Source organism: Eurytemora carolleeae, unplaced genomic scaffold, assembly GCF_000591075.1.
Source record: "Eurytemora carolleeae unplaced genomic scaffold, Eaff_2.0 scaffold71, whole genome shotgun sequence".
NCBI lineage: Eukaryota > Metazoa > Arthropoda > Copepoda > Calanoida > Temoridae > Eurytemora > Eurytemora carolleeae.
Window position 1 is genome coordinate 481,801 of NW_019396152.1, and position 18,288 is coordinate 500,088.

General features: G+C 32.3%; 1 protein-coding gene across 1 annotated transcript; it reads right to left on the bottom strand.

Annotated features, from left to right (window-relative positions):
* Positions 1–373: 373 nt before the first annotated feature.
* On the bottom strand, positions 374–1,897 carry LOC111696595 (uncharacterized). Its single transcript, XM_023466233.1, has 2 exons — positions 1,819–1,897; positions 374–1,428 (listed from the first exon to the last, which is right to left on the bottom strand). The coding sequence occupies exons 1-2, from the start codon at positions 1,844–1,846 to the stop codon at positions 761–763; spliced, it is 696 nt and encodes a 231-aa protein (XP_023322001.1). The 5' UTR covers positions 1,847–1,897; the 3' UTR covers positions 374–760.
* Between the last annotated feature and the right edge of the window lie 16,391 nt (positions 1,898–18,288).

An 18,288-nucleotide genomic window follows, 5' to 3' on the forward strand; every position in this document is an offset into this window, starting at 1 on the left:
TGGAACTATGGGACTCATACAACTGTGAAACTATGGGACTCATACAACTGTGGAACTATGAGACCCATATAACTGTGGAACTATGGGACTCATAAAACTGTGGAACTATGGGACTCATAAAACTGTGGAACTATGGGACTCATAAAACTGTGGAATAGGAAGAGGAAATTTAAGCAATCTAACGTACGTATTTGTGTTGTTGTTATGAAGCAAACAGTCTTACTGTAGAAGCTTGAAAATAAAGCTATTAAGTTATATGAGTGCACTGCACAATTGGATTGTTTCATGTTCATAGAACTATTTTAAATCATGACTTTAATCTAACAGTTGTCTTACTGTTTTTTTCTCTCTCTTTCTCTAGTCTTTTCTTAAATTTTGTTTGCCGCGCTTTATTTCCGGAAATATGAAAACGTGAAGAAATAATTAAACAAGATTAAAACAGAAATGAAACAATACATACATAAATAAATAAATAGAATCACAATCACACCGCCATCATAGAGAAGATAATTAAATATGAACAAAAGAGAAGACGACTAGAAATAAAATGCCGGAACTAGTTAAACAAGTTGGCTTTCTACATAATGCCGCGTAGCAGGATCAATGCCAGTTTTCTAGATTCAGTTTATCACAGCAGGATTCGGTTAACCAGGGGAGGACTCCACAAGAGAACTTTACATTCATTCTTCATTCATCCTGTTAAAGGGGTTCATTCATTCAGTCATTCAAGTAGCTCTAATGTTGGGAAGGTATATCCTTCTTAACCTCTGTTTCCTTGCCTTCTTCCGCCTTGACGGTTGTTTCTTCTGTTTCCTAGTCTCCTTCCAGCACGCTCAGCTCCCTCTCCGGTATAGGTGGCAGGGGGAGCGGCAGCTGCTGCACCAGCGTCATAGACGGGAGGAGCAGCATAAGAGGACTGATCAGCAGAAGCAGCTTCACGTTCAGCAGCAATGGCATCATTCAAGGAATACAGACCTTCGGCTTCAGAGCAGTCAAAGTTAAACCACCAATCGCAGATGAAGTAGTTCTGGTTCAGAATGGTTCCGTTAGGGCAGAGGAAACTGTACTTGGCAAGTCCACCTTGACCGTCAGCAGTGCAGATATGGAAAGCCTGACATTCAGCCTCAGGGTCAGCATAATAACCTCCATCAACTTGACCATCACAGGTGAAACTGGTCTCAGGGACTTCAGCATAGATTGGGTAATCCTCACCAGGTACACCGGGGATATTACTAGTTAGGGCAGAGAGAGCATCATCTCCAGCAGCAGCATCATAGACAGGGACAGCATCACTAGCAGCTCCATATACTGGTACATCACTAGGGGCAGCATAGCCTGCAGCAGCACCTTCCTGTCTACCTCTCCTTGGAGACTGGGGACGCCTTCCACCTCGTCTCTGGGCTTCAACATCGACAAACAGGCACAGGGCTAAAATATAATAGAAACTTTGAGAAATCAATGTGCTTTAAGCTGAAATGTGTTAAAAGGCAAATCATATACTTTGATAAAAGTAAATCATCAGTTCTTGCAAGACTCTGCTGTATGTCTATTACAGTTTCTTTATGTTGAACTTTTTGCCAGTTTAATTTATTCTTTGTGCGAGGGTTGTAATGTATCTTGGGTTAAAGTGGTAGAAGGTTTATTGATGTTTAGATTCAGACTGTTGGATACTCTGCCTACAAATGATATCATGCTGAGACGAAGCAAAAACAATGGATCCCGCTAAGTAAAGTATTCTGACGGCTTAAATGTATCCAAACATGAGTGGAGGGATGCTTGGAATCCTATTAAAGAAGATGGGAGGGAGGGTGAGCTTACCCAGTCCTAGAGCGATATATTTTATCATGTTGAAGTTAACCCTGAGACGAACTGTGAGAAACTGATACCAATACCTTGAGCGCGCATCTTCTTATACCCTTACCAACGCTCAATCTAGTGCATAGTGCATACTTCACCGCTGAAGGCTGAAGGGGGGGGGGGGGTTGGGGGTTGGCACTTCTTCATAGGTGTCAGAAGATCGCAACACTTGGCAGAAGATTAGAGTTTGGTCAGCGAAGCATCTTCTTTAAACCTAAATTATATTTACATTCATTTATCAAGTTTACTTCCGACATATTTCAGCTCACAACAGTTCTCAGAGTTTATAGAATTCTAGATAAAAAGTAGAAAGAACCTGTAAAATCTTTCCCTGGGATGTTTAGAAATATAAAAATCATATCATAATTGAAAGACTGCAGTATTGTTTTGGTTAATTTTATTGGCGTACTAAGACTAGGGGTATATCAGAAATGATTTTATTTGCATATTTTAAAACGTCCTATAAAACTTTCAACGTTTAATTTTTGATAACACTTTTTGTCCTGGATGATTGCAAATATATATCTAGAACTTTCTTGAACTGGTAGATTTTTTCTAAATTCATTTAGCTAGTTAAGAGGTTGAGTCAAAATAAGTATTGATAAATATTGCTTTATATCGAGTATATATTCTTAAATATGCCGTCGTAAAAACTATCCGAAAACAGGAAAGATGGTCGCTAATCTTTTTTTTAAACGATCGTTTTCAAAAAACATTCATTTTCTAAAAGTTCAAAACGAGTGGGTCGTCTTAAAGAACGATAGTTTTTTTTCCGAAAACGAAACGATCAAACGAGCAAAAAACGAAACAAAACTATCGTTTAACAAGCGTTTTTAACAACGATTTAAAAACGATTAACAACCCTACACACCACAGTAGCTTAACTATGCGTACTTACCATATTAACTTTTTTAATTGTTCACTCACTGCGCTAAAACTTCTTTAAATTTTCTAAAAATTGTTTCGGAGTTTGATTTTGCAGAATAAAGCCACATTATAATGCATCAAGAATAGCTCTTAATTGGGACTTTTTAAACAGAAGAGAAGAGCTTAAATCATTTTAAAAACATTTGAAGATATATAAAAATGTGCATGCAGAAAATAAAAGGTTCTTTCTTGGCTTGTTTTGGCGTCAATGCTCGGAGATAATCCGATATGAGTGACATGGGACGCCCTGTATGAATTTAGGGATGGGCAGTTTTCACCTTTTTGAAAACGACTTTAATCGTTGGATTATGCTGAAAAATATCAGAAGGGTATTTTTACCGTTATAGGCAAATTCGCAAAAGCAAACATATCAAAATAACATTTAAAATGACCTCGCTTTGGAATAAATTATTACCCAATCAAACATTTTTTTTATAAAATACATCCTTTTTCTTCAAATCTAGTATTTTTTGTTTCGTCTTCCGTTTTTAAACGCTTTAGCTAACCCTTATGTTAATCTAAACTTTTACTTTTTTTAAAACAAAGGTTTGTCAGTTTTTAAAAATCAAAACCGAAACGAAAAGATCGTTTTTTGAGCGTAATGCAATGCATACAGGGTGGTTTCTGATTTGTCATTGCTTTTATTCAAAAAAAGGAGTTGTTGATCAAAAAAGGACAAAAGGCTTTTGACACACTTTAAAGCTAACCCGGTCGTATATTTTGATGCGTACCGTTCATAGTTTTCCGGATATCCGTAAATGACGATCTAAAATTCCTTAAACTTGAAACTATACCTTAATTAAAGTGTTTTCATGGTGTAATAAGTGACTTGGCAAACAGATAAACAATTTTACAACTGCAGGGAAACATGTATTTAAGAAAAAGACTCAATAAATTCTGCACAGTCGTCTCCGAAGTCGCCCAGTTTGCTGGTAACCCTTCATGTTAACTTATATTTGATTTATCATATACTTCAATAATCAGCTAATTATAAAATTAAATTTTATGGAGACCACTGTAGGGTGTAAAATACGTACTTCCTGGGATCGAATTTTTTTCCCCATTTGATGAATGTTCGGATAAACCACAGCAGTTTACAGCTTGTAAACTTGAAACCCAGAGTAATACATGTTCCCAATGTAGACTAGTATTTAGACATATGTACATAATAAGTTCATTTGTATCATGACTGGTTTTTATTCATGTGTACGTGTATACAGTCGTCTACACGGCGAATGAGGGATTATGAAGGGTTTAAAAACATCTAGGATAAGTATAGAACTATATAAAGGTACCTGCAGTTCTTGGGTATCTACATTGATCTCATGGATAAGTATTGAACAAGGGATGTAACTGTAGAGTAAGTATAAGTCTTTCTTGGGTTTCTTATATTGATCTTTGATAAGTATTGAATTAAGAATGGAACTACAGAGTAAGTGTAACTCATTCATGGGTAGCTTAATTGATCTTGGGTAAATATTAAATTTTAGGAAGGTACGTGCAGAGTAAGTATAATGCGTTCTTGGGTATCTAAACTGATGTTATGGAAAAGAATTAGACAAGGAAGATGCCAGTAGAGGTAGTATACGTTCTTGGGTAACTAAATTGATCTTCATAGGTTAAATATTGGAATAGAAGATGCAGACTGCAGAGTAGATAATGTGTTCTTGGGTATCTAAACTGATCTTCATAGGTTAAATATTGGATTAGAAGGTGCAGACTGCAGAGTAGATAATGTGTTCTTGGGTANTTAAGTAACCCTCCATATAATAGAGCAGCATGTCATATTCCCTTTAAGTAACCCTCCATATAATAGAGCAGCATGTCATATTCCCTTTAAGTAACCCTCCATATAATAGAGCAGCATGTCATATTCCCTTTAAGTAACCCTCCATATAATAGAGCAGCATGTCATATTCCCTTTAAGTAACCCTCCATATAATAGAGCAGCATGTCATATTCCCTTTAAGTAACCCTCCATATAATAGAGCAGCATGTCATATTCCCTTTAAGTAACCCTCCATATAATAGAGCAGCATGTCATATTCCCTTTAAGTAACCCTCCATATAATAGAGCAGCATGTCATATTCCCTTTAAGTAACCCTCCATATAATAGAGCAGCATGTCATATTCCCTTTAAGTAACCCTCCATATAATAGAGCAGCATGTCATATTCCCTTTAAGTAACCCTCCATATAATAGAGCAGCATGTCATATTCCCTTTAAGTAACCCTCCATATAATAGAGCAGCATGTCATATTCCCTTTAAGTAACCCTCCATATAATAGAGCAGCATGTCATATTCCCTTTAAGTTACCCTTCATATAAAAGAGTGGCATGTCATATTCCCTGTAAGTAACCCTCCGTATAATAGAGCAGCATGTTCCATTCCCTTTAAGTTACCCACAGCATAATAGAGCAGCATGTCCTATTCCCATAAACGCTTTAAATGATCAAGAATAGATGAGATGTTTATCTGATTGAATTTGTTTTCTCAAGAAAAATGACCTGCACATTTCTGATACAAAAGTATAAACTTTTCAATCTTGAAAAACGACCATATCCTCCACATTATCTTAAAAACAGAGGTTCAGAGGTTTACCGTCAAGAATAGGACATGAAGCTCCATTTTAAAATACAAAAACAGTCCCTTTAAGGTTCGCCACGTTTTTAATAAATATCGGGTAACACAATGTTCTGTTAGCCTGAACTACGTTATACATTATTAACTATTTACGTTTGTAAACTTATATGTAAAACCCATTATTCATTTGTACTGCTCTTCAAATGAATACCTAGCATGATTAACTTTCATGTCATTAACCAGTAAATAGGTAACATGATAGTCTTAATCATGTGATATAGATAACAACATTGACATTAATAGCCGACGAATTGTACCTGGATAGATACGGGTTTGAGAACAGTTTATGGAGTAGGGTGTTTACTACAGGTTGAACTTGGAACAGAGCAAGGTTCGGACTGAAAGAAGGGTAAAGAGGTGAAGATCTACAATAAATTGTTCAAAGAATAAATCTTTAATCCTATTAAAAACAAAGATCAAAAGTCGACAGTGTTATCTGTTCCAGTAGTATATTATATATATATATATATTATAAATATAAATATATGTATTATATATATATATATATATATATATATATATATATATATATATATATATATATATATATATATATATATAAGCAGAACTTGAAGTGCATTCTGCAAAACTCAGACAAATGCTGGTTCTAGGAGCAGTAAATAATACAGTTTACAGGACAGTTAACAATTTGGATGAAGGTTCTTTGGATATAGAGATGAGAAGGATGAGAATGAGTAGGATGAGGATGAGTATGATGAGGATGAGTAGGATAAGGACAAGTAGGATAAGAATGAGTAGGATAAGATTGAGTAGGATAAGAATGAATAGGATACGAAATGAGTAGGATAAGAAATGAGTAGGATAAAAATAAGTAGGATAAGAATGAGTAGGATAAGAAATGAGTAGAATAAGAAATAAGTAGGATAAGAATGAGTAGGATAAGAATGAGTAGGATAAGAATGAGCAAGATAAGAATGAGTAGATGAGAATGAAAGAAAATAATTAAAAATGTTTTAAAGTCTATGATTTTACAACCTTTCAAAAATCCAATTGATTAAAATGTTGATAAATTTATAGGTAACGATTCTGGTGTTTATTATTTTGACTAGTATGACCCCTTGATACCACAAGTATACAATACATAGCTTACAACCCATTAGTAATGGTTAATATAATTAATTAAACAATAGGTAATAATTCATGAATAATACACACTAAGGGACTGTATTCTAACCATTTATAGAGTTGTATATTCGATTCACAACGGTACCCTTGTATTCTTATTCTAATAGTTGAAACTTAATATTTTCTATCGTGATTCTGCCGAGGTTTGATCCATCACCATCACCATCACCGAATTTTAAATCGACAAGAGTTGCGGCCAATATTTTCTGGAAAACTAAAACAAAAGACAAGTGATTAATATTTTCAATGTCAAAGGCCACAGAAAAGTACAAGTGGGCCTAGCTACTACACGTACTCCTTTATCGTGAACACTCTCTTTGAATACTGGAGGTATGAGTATTATGCCTAGTTCATATTTAATTGAATACTAAAATTGATTGTGGATCGTCTAGGTCAGTTTTTACCCGGGATAATTGGTGTATAACCCTTCTCTACCCCTCTGGTTGACTGATTATGCATCTCTGAAGGGACTGATCTCAATTTTATCCATTTCATTATTTCGACCACTCTAAAGATAAACGTAAATCTCAAAAGTGAACATTTTTTATTACAATCACAAATTTTCATCAATTTTAAGCAGACTTTTTTCGTATTTATCGGACCTTACTAGAGATGGGCATCGTTTTTATCAATAAAGAATTACAAAACAAGTAAACATTTTCGCGAACGATCGTGTCGTTCAGAATAATTAACGAACGATGGACGAATGAATTGAATTATTTAGAGAAATAAAAGTTTTAAAAAAACATTAGTTTTTTCAAAACAAACGAGAATAACAAAAAAAGGAACAGTTTATAATTGTTAACGATCGTTTGCATTTTTATGATCAGTCTGACCGTTAACGAACATGAAAAATAACGAAAGAATTGAAAGAAAAAACAGCGGCCATCTCTAGACCTTAAATTATCTAATTTGGATCCACAGTAATCGCAAACTAAAACCAGATTAAATCAATTATAAAATGAGACTCTAATTAAAGTTTAAAGGGACTGTTAAGGTCCAATAAAAGTGGGTATAGGCTGATGCCTATACATTTTATGAGTTGATCGCAACCAATATTAGTTTTATCAGAGCAGCCGGTTTTAGTTGCTTCTTCTGCTTACATTTACAAGTAAATACTATACAGGAACCAAAATCAAAATTGAAAAATTTTCTGTTTGGAAAACAAGAATAGCTTCATTATTTGTGCTCGCACGATGGATTAAAAGGTACAGGGTAAATCCGACATGACACTCTATCAATGGAGGAACACTTGAAATTACTTTTACAGTCCCTTTATGAGAGTACAAAGGAGTTTTCAGAGACTAATTAAAACACGAAATCTTGAGTTTTTCTGTTAAATATCTTCTTTCCTTCTCCTTCCTTGTTATACATATGCAGCGTTATCCAAAAATGATTAAACTTTAAAGATGATGATACGGAATTTAGCAAAGCTTTTTATTTACATTAATTGATCCCAGCAGCTGTTCACTTGTTTAACTCGCAAATCAAGACGTTTATCTCTTTCCTAGTGTTTGCAGCGGAAGTGTATTTTACTTGCTCTCAATTGCGAGCCCATAAATTCCGAGCAATTCTGCGCAATTCTACTCAATTCCGCTTATTCCGCACAACCCTACTTTCACCGCGTTTTAAGGCATGTATTAAAGTCAGACAGATCATTTCAACCTTCAGATATAAGCATACTTTAACATCAAAATATCATGCTTTGTGGTTAAAACTGTATTTGCCTTGAATTATAAACATGTAAACTAAAACTTCCTTGTTGCCTATTTTGTGTTTATAAATGTTGAATAATAATAATATTTTTGTATTCAACAATTCAAAAGTCTTGATCGATGTTTTGTCCATTGAAAACCAGGTATATTGGGTATACAAAGGTTAATAATATGTCTGAGCCAAGGAGAGGGGGGGGGGGTATACGACAAATTAAATTTTTATTGTTATTTTTTCACAATAGAATGTCATTTTAGAACGTTTATAGGTGGTTTAATGAATTCTACACTGAATACTATAATTTCTTATAATCAGTTCCGACTATAGATAAATAAATGTTCCGACCGAATCATATTTAATATTCATTTCCTTAAAGCATTTTTAAAATTCCTCCGTACTTTGTCTAAACCAAAATTGACAGAATAGTTGTCAAAAATTTTACTGAAACACAACTTTGCTTTTTTAATATGTATTCTGTGTTTAAGAATCTGTTTGTGTTTTTGTTTGTACTGTGTATGTTGTATTGTGTTTATGTTTGTACTGTGTTTTGTACTGTAAGTGTAAATGTTGTGGGGGGGTGGGGGTGTTGTTGTATTGTAAGTGTGTGTGTTGTATAGTATGTATGTGTTTGTGTGAGATCTTGTTCTGTCATTTCAGATTAATGCAGTCAACCGGTGTAGACATGGTCAAGGTATCTATCTATCTATCTATCTATCTATCTATCCATCTATCTATCTATCTATCTATCCATCTATCTATCTATCTATCTATCTATCTATCTATCTATCTATCTATCTATCTATCTATCTATCTATATACAGATTCTAATGTTTTTCTAATGTTAGAACTTCAATAAAGAAGTCAAACTATGTATTTGTCCAGATGGAACGTTATTTTGTTCATTTGGAACGTTACATGTCCCGCATTGAACATGACCTCTCAATGAACTGTATATGCAAAGTTTTGGGTCGTCTGTACAGTATAATCCTTTGTGGGTAACCCTGTCCTATCTATCTATCTGTCTTACTAATCGCTCCAAACTCTAATTTTCCTATAATTCTGAAAGTTTTTTTATCAAGCTAGAATGGAAGAGAAAGGATGATAAAATGTAGGATGAAAGGTAAATATGGATAAAATGTAGGATAAAAAGGAAAAGATCTTTAAAATGTAGGATGAAAAGGAAAAGATGTATAATATGTAGGGTGAAAAGGAAAATATGTATAAAATGTAGGATGAAAAGGAAAATATGCATAATATGTAGGATGAAAAGGAAAATATGTGTAATTTGTAGGATGAAAAGGAACATTATGTATAAAATGTAGGATGAAAAGGAAAATATTTATAAAATGTAGGATGAAAAGGAAAATATGTATAAATGTAGGATGAAAAGGAAAAGATGTATGAAATGTAGGATGAAAAGTAAAAGGTGTATAAAATGTAGGATGAAAAGGAAAATATGTATAAAATGTAAGATGAAAAGGAAAAGATGTATAAAATGTAGGATGAAAAGGAAAATATTTATAAAATGTAGGCTGAAAAGGAAAATATGTATAAAATGTAGGATAAGACGGAAAAAATTGATAAAATGTAGGATAAGACGGAAAAAATTGATAAAATGTATAGGAAAAGATGAATAAAATTTAGGATAAATTGAAAATGTAGGATGAACCGTAAATCAAGGATGAACTGTTAATGTAGGATGAACTGTAAATGTAGGATTAACTGTAAATGTAGGATAAACTGTTTATGTGGGATGAACTGGAAATGTAGGATAAACTGTTAATGTAGGATGAACTGTAAATGTAGGATGAACAGTAAATGTTGGATGAATGTAAATGTAGGATGAACTGTAAATGTAGGATGAACTGTAAATGTAGGATAAACTGTTAATGTAAGATGAACTGTAAATGTAGGATGAACAGCTGGTGGAAGGATGAATAGATATATAAAAGAATAAATAACTGTATTCTATGGTTGGGCTGAACTGGACTAAAAAAACAGAGTTTAAAGGTTTGAAAGGTTTAAAAGGATTAAAAGATTTAAAATGTTTAAAAGGTTTAAAAGGTTTAAAATGTTTAAAGGGTTTAAAATGTTTAAAAGGTTTAGAATGTTTAAAATGTTTAAAATGTTTAAAAGGTTTAAAATGTTTGAAAGGTTTAAAATGTTTAAAAGGTTTAAAATGTTTGAAAGGTTTAAAATGTTTAAAATGTTTAAAAGGAGGTTTAAAATGTTTAAAATGTTTAAAAGGTTTAAAATGTTTTAAAAGGTTTAAAATGTTTAAAATGTTTAAAAGGTTTAAAAGGTTTAAAAGTTTTAAAAGGTTTGAAATGTTTAAAATGTTTAAAAGGTTTAAAATGTGTAAAATGTTTAAAAGGTTTAAAAGGTTTAAAATGTTTAAAGGGTTTAAAATGTTTAAAAGGTTTAGAATGTTTAAAATGTTTAAAATGTTAAAAGGTTTAAAATGTTTGAAAGGTTTAAAATGTTTAAAAGGTTTAAAATGTTTAAAAGGTTTAAAATGTTTAAAATGTTTAAAAGGTTTAAAATGTTTAAAAGGTTTAAGGTTTAAATGTTTTAAAAGTTTTAAAAGGTTTAAAAGGTTTAAATGTTTTAAAAGGTTAAAAAGGTTTAAAAGGTTTAAAAGGTTTAAAAGATTTAAATGTTTTAAAAGGTTTAAGAGGTTTAAAAGGTTTGCTCCCATTCAGTGAATTGAAGAATTTAACACCTTTGATCTTCTGCAGTCCAATATTAAATTGAAAGAATGAAGGAAGAATAAAATCATGTAACATGTAACACCTCTCACCCCTTTATTAAACCTACCTCCCTTTTTTCTTTTCACTCAGTCCGCCCTCTTACCCCCCCCCTCCCCCAATCGCAAACAAGTATTTTGTCCTTTTTTTACAGTGTATTGCGATACCATATGATTTACTACCCCCAACCCAAACACCACCCCCTGCCCAATTATTTTTTAACGTCTACGTATCTTCTTTTTTAAGTATTTGTTCCCATTGATTTTATATCGTTTCCTTTAACACCTACCCCCTCCTATATCCCTTTTCTCTTTCTTTACCTTTGGTTAAATCCCCCAGACTTCGAAACCACAGAAATGAATTCACAGTTAAACTGTATCATTCCTACACCACACAGTTACACACATCAAACAAGCATAGTTCATCAGAATTAAACTAACCTACCTCATCCCTCTATGTTGGCCCAACTAGAAAAAGGTTAAGGTTGGCTGCCAGCTGCCTGCCGGGTCAAGTCGGCTGACACCAAGCAACGCAGGCCAGAAAAAAACCGGTTCCATGCGGCGGTATCTAACCATTATTTTTTGTACATATTTGCTAAGAAAACAGTGAACATTCCCTTTAAAGGGACTGTAAGCGTAATTTCATGTGACCCTACATGCAAAGAGGGCAATGTCCGATTCACACCGGTTCCCTTGAAACCTTTGACTGTTCATTGAGTCGAGAGATCTTCCTGTTTTACTTTAACAGAGTTTCCCAATATGCAAAAGTAAATTATTACTTTCTGCCACTTTTATATATATATATAAATATAAAATAGCAATCATATTCTTTAGCAATTAAAAGAGTTTCAGTAGATTAAAAGAGATGATCAGTTAAAGGTTTAAAGGGTACTGTTGTGAATCGGGGATGCAACTCTTCAAATGGAAGGTTTGTTGAAATTATGCTTACAGTCCCTTTAAGGATGAAGGGAGGACTAAGGTTTACTTTATGCAAATGACCGGGTAGGATGATAAAGTATATGCTCTAGGCCTGATTTTACTAAATATATCAAGTTTAATGATGGGAATTGTATACATAACCCTTCTATACTCCATGGGTGGTAAAATGGATTTAGTGGGAGATAGAATTCATCTAAACATGAACCATCCACTTTATACAAGCTTAGGCTTTAACATAACATGACCTTACAACCTAGACCTAGACCTAGACCTAGACCTAGACTTACACCTAGACCTAGACCTAGACCTAGACCTAGACCTAGACCTAGACCTAGACCTAGACCTAGACCTAGACCTAGACCTAGACCTAGACCTAGACCAAGACCTAAACCTAGACCTAGACCTAGACCTAGACCTAGACCTAGACCTAGACTTGTACCTAAACCTAGACCTAGACCAAGACCTAGATGATCTGAAAGTTTGATAATAAAAATTAAATCCTAGAATGTATTTCTCATTCCCAAGTTGAGTTTGAATTGATTAAAACATGAAACTCATGTTGGTCCGAGTTTAAAGTGTTTACATTCGGAATCTTTTATTTCATACAATACAGGAGGGTTGGTAATAAACATTTTATTGAACAGGATGACTCTATAAAAACATGAATGCATAAACAAACATTGAAATATATTAGTCAACAAAATTGCTTATTAGCGTGAAACCACACAAGAAGGCATATTTATGTAAGGAACATAATCTCTTTATGAAATAAAATATGTACTAAAGTTAAAAACTTACTTGCATCGTGAAAAAAATAACATGTTCTTAAAAAAATATTAGTTGTGGCACAGTATTTACCCAATGTGTACCAAATTGAATTGTACCAAACATGTATCCAATAAAAATTAGTTCACACTACATGGCTGAACTTTATATATATAGATATATTTATACGTATATAGATATATATATACGTACTCATTTTTTAAGGCTTTCAGGGCGTTGTTTCAGGGCGATTTGCGCCCCCCTTTCCTATTTTAACTTTTTTATTTTTACTCTGAAAGTGGCCTTTTTAAATCATTCTAAGAAGTTGGCGAATTTTTCTGTTTAAAATAGACGCATTTTCAAAATAATAATTGTCTAAATTTGTTCCTGACAAAATTCTTTAATTAATTTTGTGATCCATAAACCTTCCTTGGGTAAATGTGAGTTGTCTGATCAGAATAGCATTTTTTACGTTTTTTATACAAACAAACAGACAGACAAGGAAATTATACATATATAACTAGACATTGTAATCTGTTTGTGTGTTTGTGTGTTTGTGTGTCCGTTTATAACTCCTATAGTCCAATCTGCCTCAAATTTTGTTTCGGGAAATTGTTAGAACCATGTCCTTGGATTGGTTTAAAAATTCTAAGTAAAGTTGATTTTTGTAAAGAAAGTTTAATTTCCCGGGTAAGCTGGGTTCCATAGCTAGTGTTTAATATTTTAAACAAGAAGATTTCTTCTAAAAATTCACAATTGTCATTGTGGCTCAAAAATAGCGTCTTTCGGTTAATCTGAAAATGTGTCTACGCGAAGGGCATGATCTGGATATGGATAGGATATATTGGATCTCCAGACACGAGTCCTAATCTGGGGGGGGTTTAAGGCACTAGAGAGGAAGATGAGAATTGAAACCTGCCAACTCAATAAGTATCTTCTATAAGACAAACATAGAAACAATTGGCTCGAGTTAGAAGTCTATGAATCAAACTGTGTCAAAATAATTTAAACAATCAATACGTCAACTATATAGCATACGCACATATATACAAAAAAATATATATATATATATATATATATATATATATATTTTATAGTGATGTGATAAACTAAAGAATAATAGGCTGGAATTTAAACTGAATTTGGGTCTTCATTGTGGGAAAACAAACGGAACTGATTTGACGCAATTTAAAGCGTCGTGGGAATAAAAGTGAAGAATGATACGCACATCCTCAATTCAAAATATTGTAACGGAAGTGTTTAGATTTCCCCCTGGTGAATTCTTGTGATGAAAATTTAAACTTTGGAAATGGTCTTTTTATTGAGTATCAAAGAATTTTTGAGTAACCCTTTATTTCAAGAGCTTGTTGCATCCCCGATTTACAGCTGTATTCATCAAATCATTTTCTGACCTTTTGTTGTTTTTCAGTTTGAAAATTGATAATTTTATGTTCAGTCTCTATGTACTTGCACAGACACAAGAACTAAGAAGGGAAATTGGTAGAATGCTAATGAAAATTACAATTCCATCAGACGTTTTATTTAACCATGGCAAATTTAGTTTTTTCATAATTTTTATAGTGCTTCCAACGAATTCTTTAACATACAATTATTAGTTATATTTATAAATCACAAAATTATTTTATCAGAAAATATTCATCAGAATTTTCCTCCTCATGCGCGCCTGCATGCGTGTAATATAAAAAAGTCTTAATTTTGGAAAAGTAACTTTTCATTCCATTTTTCTAATATATTATTTAATTATTATTAGAGGTGAGGGGGAGGGGGGGGGTCTGCTAATATTCTAATATTTGATGACTTGGACATTTTTACCTAAAGTTGATAAATTCAAATGAAAATGGGGCGTTAAAGCTGCTAGCATAGTAGATCTTTTCAAGCTTAAATATTTTGTTTAACAATCTGAAAAAGAGATTGAACGCTTTTTCCAAAGATTATACCTGTATCCCTTTATTTTGAAAATATAAAAATTAAATGTATATATAGCAAATATTAATAAATCCAGGGATATTGTTGTTTGAACCATGTATGATATATAACGTAATTTCATTTTGTATCTTATGCATTGAAAAAAAAACCTTTTGATATTTTGAATGTGAGAAATGTTGATCAGCAGTGATTTGAAGAGATATAAGCATATTTTGCTTTTAAAGCCGCTTCACGCTCACTTTTTCATTAACAAATTTACCATTGAAATATTCCTCTTCAAGTCACCACTTTTCTTCGTAATTGTAAAACTCAATTTATTCCCGGGTTTTTTGGTTTAAATTGGACCATTTTTAAAGGCAATAAGAGTGGAAATTTTTTCGAAAATTTTTTTAATTTAACATTCCATTGCTCATTTAGTGGGGTCATGTCAGTTGTCACAAAAAATGTATCTATTTACCAATTCATTTATCTTCCATTTAAATAGTTCATTCATCTTTTCATCTTTAAATTCATCCTTTTATTAAAAATTTTGTTTTTCTATTCATTCTTTCTTTATCTTGCCTTTAAATGGTTATTTAATTTATTTATCATTAAATATACTTCTTTATTCAATTATCTATTCATCTATTTAATCCTTCTTTATCTTGTCTTTAAACAGTTATTTAATTTATTTATCATTAGATACATTTCTTTATTCAAATATCTATTCATCTATTCATTCCTCTTTTATCTTCAATTTAAATGTTGTTTTCATATATTCATTCTTAATTTAATTTCTTCCTTCCTCTGTTTAAATCCTAACTTCCTCCTTAATAAATGCATCTTTTAGTTTCAGAGCTTCAAGTCATGCATATGTCGGGGACTTGTATTAAAGAGGTTTCGTGACCTTTTAGATGGATATATTGTGTTGAATCTTGGGCAAATTTGTCTGGGGCCGGGTAACTGATGGTAGGGAGGGGGGAGGTTATTGGCATNAAAGGAAGTTTGGATCTCCATGAATATTATCCCTTTCTGAGTGCGCGTTGGTTGGTTGGACTGAGAGACTGCAACGGTTAATGGCGAGGTATCGCTCCGGGCCGGAATTCATCTTAAAAGCACACGAGCCTAACCTGCAATATTAATAGTAGTTTAATTTTAGAGTATATAGGTTTAATACTAGAGAATGGGCGCTAATGAAGAAGACGTTTTATGAATTAATCATTCTGAAACAAAGCTTGAAAAATGAAGATTTCGGCGTTATTTAAATATACCCTATTTGAAATATGACGCATAAATATGGGGCTGTATCTGTTTCTGGGTCGTGCTACGCATACACCACATTGCGTCAGTATTTGATAAAAAGCCTAAATGCGGTCCGCGCATCATGATTAATTTGTGAGGAATGTTTTGGGTTCAACGAAATCATACTTAGCCTTGTTTATAACAGTGGAGACTTATTTCCGGTAACTCATAAATTCATTAACTAATTCATCAACATATTCTTCAGCGTATTCATTAACTCATTCATCAGCTTATTTATAAAATCATTCATCGGTTTATTCATTAACCTATTCATCAGCTTATTCATAAACTCATCCATTAGTTTCTTTATTTACTCATTCTTTATCGTTTCAGTAAGTTATTCATCAGCTTATTCACTAACTCATTCATTAGCTTATTTATCAACTCATTAATCAGCTTATATGTTAACTCATTTATCAGTTTATTCATTAACTCATTCATTGGCTTATTCATAAGTTCATTCATCAGCTTATTCTTTAACTCATTCATCAGCTTATTCATAAACTTATTCATCGGCTTATTCATTAACTTATTCATCAGCTTATTCAGAAACTCATTCATCGGCTTATTTATAAATTCATCCATCAGCTTATTTATAAACTCATTCATCGGCTTATTCATTAAATCATTCATTAGCATATATATAAACTCATTCATCAGTTTATTCATTAACCTATTCATCACCTTATTCATGAAATCATTCATCAGTGATTCGTTAACTCATTCATCAGCTTATTCATTAACTCATTTACCAGCTTATTCATAAACTCATTTATCGGCTTATTTATTAAATAATTGATTAGCTTATTAATTAACCTATTCATCAGCTTATTAATTACTTCGTTCATCCGCTTATTCATTAACTCATTCATCAGATTATTCATTAACTCATTTAACAGCTTATTCATTAACTTATTCGTCAGCTTATTCATTAACTCATTCATCCGCTTATTCACTTAGCTCATTCATTAGCTTTTTCATTAACTCATTCATGAGCTTATTCATAAAATCATTCATTGGCTTATCATTAACTCATTTATCAGCTTATTCATAAACTCATTCATCGGCTTATTCATAAACTTATTCATCAGCTTATTCAATAACTCATTCATTGGCTTATTCATTAACTCATTCATTAGCTTATTTATAAACTCATTCATCAGCTTAGTCATTAACTCATTCATCAGCTTATTCATAAACTCAATCATCGGCTTATTTATTACCTCATTCATTATCTTATTCATTAACTTATTCATGAGCTTATTCATTAACTTACTCATCATCTTAGTCATTAACTCATTCATCAGCTTATTTAATAAACTCATTCATTAGCTTATTCATTAATTCATTAATCATTATCTTATTCAGTAACTCATTTACCAGCTTCACTATAAAATCAGTCATCAGCTTATTGATTAAGTCTTTCATCAGCTTATTAATCTAGAAGTATACAATTTTTAAAAACAATTAGTAAAATCTCTATTCGTTTTTATCAGTTACTTTTGCAGAGTAATATTCTCAACTGCCTGAGTTTAAAAAAAATGTTTTTTCTTTAAGTTTTCTTCTGTTCTTGAGGCAAGGCCATAGACACCCTACATGAAAATATCGTGAGATTAAAATCTAATGTAGAATCCACAAAAGTGATTCCTTTAGCTCTAAGTATTACCAAGCAGTCGCCCAAAATTGCAGTTTTTTTATTACCACAACCATCAGCTGTTTTGTTACAAGTGCCTTGCTCAAAACAACCAAAGGTCAATATATTTATAAAGTTAGTGATTAAATGTAATTAATATCAATAAATAATCAAATATCAATCTATCTATACATAATCCATATATAACTCTTGCAAAAACACAAACCTTGAGCAAGTTTGGTGAAGTATCTTTTTAAAGATGATGCCTGGCTTCTAAAGCTACCGCTTTAATTTAGTTACGCGCGTATTCAGTTTAATATTACGCGCATATGCAGTTCAGTATTACGTAAGTATTTAGTTCAATAAGTATTCAGTTCAATATTACGCGCGTATTCAGTTCAATATTACGCGCTTGATGTAGAATTATTGCAAGTTGCGTGCATATATACAACCAAGCACATTATCACATACATTGGAAAATTAATTATTGTTTTCTACAAATACAATAATACAATAATACAATAATACAATAATACAATAATACAATAATACAATAATACAATAATACAATAATACAATAATACAATAATACAATAAAACAATAATACAATAATACAATAATACAATATTACAATAATACAATAATACAATAATACAATAATACAATAATACAATAACGCAAACATATA